This window comes from Babylonia areolata, chromosome 12, assembly GCF_041734735.1.
Source record: "Babylonia areolata isolate BAREFJ2019XMU chromosome 12, ASM4173473v1, whole genome shotgun sequence".
Classification (NCBI taxonomy): domain Eukaryota; kingdom Metazoa; phylum Mollusca; class Gastropoda; order Neogastropoda; family Buccinidae; genus Babylonia; species Babylonia areolata.
Window position 1 is genome coordinate 17,432,421 of NC_134887.1, and position 7,500 is coordinate 17,439,920.

The following is a 7,500-nucleotide window of genomic DNA, read 5'->3' on the forward strand; positions in this document are numbered from 1 at the left end:
CACAGGCCCACGTACACACACACACACACACACACACACACACACACACACACACACACACACACACACACACACACACACATACATTATTCATAATATGGTGATGGTGATAAACAACTTGATAAAACAGCTACAGCAACAAAAAAATACAAGAAGAAGAATAACAATAATATAAAAAAAAGAAGAGAAAAATATATACATCAGATGAAAGGGAAGGAAAGTACACCACGTTAGGCAGACACAAAACAAGACATACGTTGTAAACCTTCTTTTTTTTTAATTAAAATTTTATATATAAAAAAAAAAACAACCTGCGGTCCTTACAGACTAGATTATTTTTCACATTTTTTTTCTTCTTCAAACTAAAGTTTTCAACAACAACAAAAAGCCGAGTCCATGTAGCACGTGAGAAAGGCGTGACTTTGACGCACTTCGTCCAGGAGACACGACACCAGGAAATGAATAGAACGTGTGTGTGTGTGGTGTGTAGGTGTGGGTGTAGGGTGTGTGTGTTGTGTGTGTGTGTAAGTGTGTGTGTGTGCGTGTAGTGTGTGTGTGTGTGTGAGTGTCTGTCTATCTGTCCGTCTGACTGTCTCTGTGTATGTGGTGGTGGTGGTGAGGTGAGGAGTTATTATTATTTTCAGAATTGTACTCTGTCCAATTCCCTACCCTCCCCACCCCCATCCCCACCCCCACCCCCACAAAGAACGTTGTGTCAATCAATCCCTCGCACAGCAGAATGTCTTTCTCTCTTCTTTCTTTCTTCCTCAGAAATGGTGCTCTATTGTGTTTTCCCCCCGCACCACCACCACCACCCCTCCTCCTATCCCCCCTTCCCCTCACTGTTCTGAATTCAGGTGGAGCTATCACTGTGTGTGATAGGAAACTATCGCTTATCTCATACGCATGCGCGCAATGCACGTATGCACGCACGCACGCACAAATACACACACTCACGCACTACACAAACACACACACACACACACGTACAACACACACACACTCACGCACTACACACACACACACACACACACTGTTTTGCACCATTTTGGTCTGATTAGTACGTACTATGTCACTAGAGCTTTTCATCTAATGACATTAAACATTTCAGTGGCACTCTCTCTCTCTCTCTCTCTCTCTCTCTCTCTCTCTCTCTCTCTCACACACACACACACACACACACACATACACACACACACACACACACACACATACACACACCAAAACAAAACAAAAAAATAAATAGATAAATAACCCCCTGGGTGCAAGATGCAATATAAATCACGGCATTGTTAGACAGATATTCCATTCAAATCCGCTTACTTGTAAAAACGCACTTTTTTCTGTTTTTCTTTCTCTTCTTCTTCTAATTTTTTTTTATTTTATTTTATTTTTTATTTTTTTTATTTTTTTTAATAGAAATCTCAAACGGCTTGGTATGGGAAACATCCGTTGGATAGGGTGTGGTTGTGATCTTAAGGAGTTGCTCTTTTGAAAAGGATAAATGCATAGATAAATTAGATTTAGATTCTAAAATAAAAATTAAAAATAAATTCAAAAACCAAACAAAACCGAACAAAAAAAACCCCAACATTACCCCAAGTGTGATTTTCTCTTTTCGAGGAGGGAAGGAAGGAAGGGGTGTTTGGGGGTGGCTGGGGGGGGGGGGAGGGCGTGGGGGGGGGTGGAGGAAGGGGGTGAGGAGGCGGGTGGGTGTCACTGATCACCAAGGTTCAGCATTCAATGAGTTAACTCTCTCCATACGAACGGCGAAAGAGACGAGCGTGTCTGTGTGTTGCAGGGATGCGTTTTCTGGAGGGCGTCATGGTTGGGTGGGTGGGTTGTTTCCAATGATCAGTTACGTGAGTGTATTCTTTGGCACGTGCTTCTATATGTGTGTGTGTGTGTGTGTGTGTGTGTTTGTTGGAGGGGTGGGGGTGGTGGTATTGAGATGGGAGGCGGGCAGTTGGGAACAAAATGTAAAGCGGTTCGAGTCGTATTTCTGGAGAAACGTGCTATATAAATGTCCATTATGATGATGATGATGATGGTCATTATGATGATGATGATGATGGTTGTTATTTTTATTATTATTATTATCATTATCATCATCATCATTTGTTTCAGGTAACACAACATTAACTCTCTCCATACGAAGGGCGAAAGAGACGACGCTAACAGCGTTTCACCCCAATTACTATCATCAAAATACTGCAAGCGGAAGGCTCTTATACTGAAGAGGTGAATGTTGACAAAGAATACCACAATTCTGACGACGGAACCTAAAGGTTGGGTCATTCAGACACCCACTGGATATCCGAGGGGTCTGTGTAGAGGAGAAGAGAGGACTGGCCGTACTGAGTGAGTTAAAAAGACTGGAGACACTTCAGTTTGACTGGATAGACGTTTATGATCATTATCGCCCCTGTGCCTGTAGACCACCAGTGGAAACCAGTTACTGTTATTGTTGTCATTATCATGATCATAATTCTCATCATCACTATTATTATTATTATTATCATCATCATCATCATCATCATCATCATTATTATTATTATTACTATATCATTATCATTAGGAGGAAGGTGGCAGAATGGTTAAGATGCTCAGCTACCAATGCAGAGAGTCCGTGAGGGTATGGGTTCGAATGCCCGCTCTAGTATAAGTCTAGTGGAGTGATGGCCTAGAGGTAACGCGTCCGCGTAGGAAGCGAGAGAATCTGAGCGCGCTGGTTCGAATCACGGCTCAGCCACCGATATTTTCTCCCCCTCCACTAGACCTTGAGTGGTGGTCTGGACGCTAGTCATTCGGATGAAACGATAAACCGAGGTCCTGTGTGCAGCATGCACTTAGCGCACGTAAAAGAACCCACGGCAACAAAAGGGTTGTTCCTGGCAAAATTCTGTAGAAAAATCCACTTCGACAGGAAAAACAAAAAATACTGTACGCAGGAATGGATGGCGCTGTAGTGTAGCGACGCGCTCTCCCTGGGGACAGCAGCCCGAATTTCACACAGAGAAATCTGTTGTAATAAAAAGAAATACAAATCCAAAATACAAATACAAATAGTCCTTTCTCCCAAGTTAGACGGGAAACTCAAACTGAGCGTCTGGTCATTCGGATCAGACGATAAACCGAGGTCCCGTGTGCAGCACGCACTTGGCGCACTGAAAAAGAACCCTTGACAACGAGAGTGTTGTCCTCTTGCAAAAATTAATACGTGAAAAGAAATCCACTCTGATAGGTACAAAAAAATATACAAGCATGCACTCAAGGCCTGACAAGCACGTTGGGTTATGCTGCTGTCAGACATCTGCCTAGCATATGTGGTGTAGCGTATATGGATTTGTCTGAACGCAGTGACGCCTCTTTGAGACACTTAAACTGAAACTATTATTGTTATCATTATCAGTAGTAGTAGTAGTAGCAGCATCATCATCATTTTGTTTCAGGTGACACAACAGTATAATCTTTTTATGTCTTATGTCTACTTTTAGTTTGCTATTTCATGCCTGTTTTATTCATATCCTGTAACTGATTTTGTGTTGCACGTGTATGGCTGTGATGATGTATGTGTGATTCACTCCAAGTTACCTTTCAAAAGGTTTCTGTTGTGTTGTTGTTATCTACTGTGATTATTTATTGTCCGCGTGGGTTGCCATCTGAACATTTTTATGTCTTTTATGTATACATGTTGGACGACTCTCATTTCCGTGTATCGTTTATGTGTTTTACACCACCAACAAATGAGTTTCTCTTGCTGAGATAATAAAGTAGTCTGTACTCTGTATTCTGTATAAAGATTGGAGACGCTTGTGACTATTTCCCGCGAAACCGTCACCAGAGCTGCGAGGCTGATAGAGTGGGAGAGAAAACACCAACAACACACCACTTATGTCTCCCTTCTGCCTGATTTGTTCACCAGGTGAGGGGGGGGGGGGGAATCTACAGTTCATAGATGATATAGCGATAACGATGATGATGGTGATGCTAATGACGATCATAATAACAATGATGATGATTATTATCTTAATGAAGATGATGATGATGATGGTAATGGTAATAATGATAATAATGATAACAAGAAAGATGATGATGATGATAGCAATAACAATGACTATAATGCACATGCCATTTTCCATGTCCATCATATTATCTAAGTTGATATTTTACACACACACACACACACACACACACACACACACACACACACACACACACACACACACACACACACACACACACATTCATTGTCCGAGCATAAGACAGTTACTTCCAAAAGATGTAGCTGATGACTTTTCTTCCAATATTTCATTAGCCACTGAAAAGATTTTGAATGATTATTCATTGCTTAGAATGTTTTCAGAAATTTTAAACTCCAGTCCAGTTGGTATCCTCCTTTGATGTATTATATTTAATACTGTTATTTCTATTTACATTGTTGTAGGTTAATACTTGTTGATATGCATATACATATTCTCCTTCCCATGACAACTCATTCAGTACACGCCACAACCTCTTCAGACTTTTTCTTATGATATACTTTTCCTCTGATACATAACATGAACTTTTTTTCTTTTTCTTTCACAAATATTCACATGCATTCCCTTTCCTTTATACACTACTTTATACCTTTCCGTCTAAAAACACTTATAGTGAACAGACGTTAAACTGAAGAAAACACACACACACACACACACACACACACACACACACACACACACACACACACACACTTCTTTTTTTTTAAGATAAAAACAACAGCTGTCCATTCCCAGTCTATAAAACTTGTTACAGTTAACAAGTCACTAACACTATAATACGTTTTCAAGACATGAGTACTGATGTGGGGGAGGGAGGGGGTTATGGGTTGTTTTTTTTGTTTGTTTGTGTTGTTTTTTGTTGTGTTTTTTTGTTGTTTGTTTGTTTTTTTTTAATCTTTACATTTTACCGTTTGCGGTGTCTGCTTCAGTATATTCTACAAGGAGCGGAGCCACGTCACCCCGAGAGAGTGTGATCATTATATATATATATATAGAGAGAGAGAGAGAGAGAGAGAGAGAGAGAGAGAGAGAGAGATCATTATGTATGATCTTTATATATACAGAGAGAGAAAGAGAAAGATCCGAATTTGCATCACAACATGTGCTGCGTCATAATAGCCTCGTAAGAGTGACCCTGGTAACATGTAAACACCTTATCCCTTCAGGAAGGAACGTGATCGTTCCGAAAATTTGGAATATTTGACAGATTTCTCTCTCTCTCTCTCTCTCTCTCTCCAAATATATATAAATATATATATATATATATATATATATATATATATATATATATATATGCGTGTGTGTGTGTGCATGTGTGTGTGTGTGTGTGTTAGAACAACAGTATCTTTAACACTTGTGATTAAAATGCAGTACATTTTCGCTATATAAGAGCTTCTTCAGGTAAGGGCACAGAAATAAAAGCTTCACAGGCTGGTTAAATAGCAAATCTCTCTCTCTCTCTCTCTCTCTATATATATATATATATATATATATATATAAAGACAGAGAGTTTTCTACATATATATATACACCCACCCTTTCATCAGTATATCCGTGCAGTGAGTCACTCAAACAGAATGTGGAGATAGTAAATTATTGCACCAATGTACGTACACAGCCAATCCTTCCTTTTATCACGTTTGACCTTGACACGTGTGTGTGTGTGTGTGTATGCGTGCGTGCGTGTGTGTGTGTGTGTGTGTGCGTGCGTGCGTGCATGTATGTGTGCGCGCGCGTGTGTGTGTGTGTGCGCCTGCGTGCGTACGTGTGTATGTGTTTCTCTCTCACCACCTCCCCCACAGCTGACGCCGCCGCCGCTTCTACGGCCTTGGCGATGTAATGTCCAACAGCAGTTTGGCTGGCCTGACCCTAGGGGTCGCTGCCCTCGTCCCTCCAACCAACGACTTCAACGCTCTTGTCCGCAGCAGTAGCGCCACGACGCGATCGGCCCCAAACCAGCCACCACCACCACCACCACCAGCCACAACCCGCAGCTCGACGTTTAGCGGCAGTGAGGAGACTTGGCCGAGGGCCCTGCTCAGCCGTTGTCCCGAGTCTTTATCGCTGGGTTCGGACAGCGGCAAACCTGGGGCGCATGGTTCCGGCAGCTGTGTCGCTGGAAAAACTTCGCTCGGCAAGAGTGATAATGATGATTATGCTTCCGCGAGCAGTTCAGCAGAAAGAAGCCTTTCTCTTCATCCTGGGGACACTGTGTCTGGGGAAGGTTTGAGCAGCAGGGTCTGCTGGGCTCCGGTTCTGGAAAGCAGCAGTAGCAGCAGCAGAAAAACTAAATCGGTTTCCTTCACAAACGGTTGTGGAAGCGGTGTGTTTGGAAACAAAACTTCAACAGAGTTGAACAGAAACAGCAACAGCAGCAGCCACAAAGACCCGAACTCAAGAACTCCTCCAACGAACGTCTCAAGCTCCTCCTCCTCCTCCTCTTCTTCTTTAAGAAACTGCGAGGGTTCTCCTCCTCCTCCTTCATCGCCAAAGACCTCACCACCACCATCATCAGACAGACCCGTCCAGCAGCCCTACCGGGTCACCATGGTGGTAGGGGACCACCACCACCACCACCACCACCTGAGGGGATCTGAAGGCCCTCCGGACCTGCATGTCAAGCTGATCCTGCTGGGCGACTACAGCGTGGGCAAGTCGTCCCTGCTGAGGATCCTGGCCCGCCAGACCAGCCAGCTCTGCCATGAGAAGAGGAGGACGAAGACTGAGGAGAAAGAAGAGGACGAGGAGAGTCTCTCGCGGTCGCCTTCCATCACGTCCAGGTCTTCCACTTCCTCCTCCTCCTCCTCCTACAGCTCCTCCTCCTCCTCTTCTTCCTCCTCCTCCTCTAGGGGTAGGGGGAGTTGGGGGAGGAGGAGGAGGTCTCTGAGCCCCGTGTGGGAGGAGGGGGAGTGGCTGCTCGTCAGGTCCTGCCTGCGCCCCGGGGAGTTCGTGGAGGTGGAGTTCGTGCACCACGACAGACGGGTGCTGGCCCGGGTGGCCGATACTGGGGGTGAGTGAGTCAGTGAGCGTGTGACCACAGGGTGGGCGGGTATGTACCCGGTATGTACTCCGGGTGGGTTGGAAGTTATTGTTGTGGGGATGAGAAGTTTCCTCTTTTTTTTTTATTTTTTGTCTTCGTTTTTGTTGTTGTTTGGTTATGTTGGTTTTGTGGGTGTGTGTGTGTGTGTGTGTGTGTGTGTGTGTGTGTGTGTGTGTGTGTGTGTGTGGACGATGGGATGGGCAGGTATGGACCCGAGTGGGTTGGTAGGAGGGTGGGAAGGTTTTGGTTTGGTTTTGTTTTGTTTTTCTTTCTCTCTCTTTCTTCTTGTCTTCGGTTTTATTGTTTGTTGTTGTTTGGATTTTGTTATGTGTGTGTGTGTGTGTGTGTAGACGATGGGGTGGGCGCGTATGTACTCCGGGTGGGTTGGTAGGTATTGCTGAGGGGGTGGTGGAAAGG

At 43.9% G+C, this 7,500-nt stretch overlaps 1 protein-coding gene across 3 annotated transcripts in view; it reads left to right on the forward strand.

Moving 5' to 3' along the window:
- LOC143288085 (uncharacterized) overlaps window positions 1-7,500 on the forward strand; it is a 38,053-nt gene that overhangs the window by 15,095 nt on the left and 15,458 nt on the right. Inside the window, exons 2-4 of one of the 3 annotated variants that reach the window (XM_076596361.1) lie at window positions 2,128-2,361; window positions 3,803-3,925; window positions 5,846-7,053. In XM_076596361.1, the coding sequence (XP_076452476.1) occupies window positions 5,883-7,053 (1,171 nt within the window). In that variant the 5' untranslated portion in view covers window positions 2,128-2,361; window positions 3,803-3,925; window positions 5,846-5,882. The remainder of the gene's footprint in view (window positions 1-2,127; window positions 2,362-3,802; window positions 3,926-5,845; window positions 7,054-7,500) is intronic. The other 2 variants (XM_076596362.1, XM_076596363.1) reach the window with 2 other exon arrangements.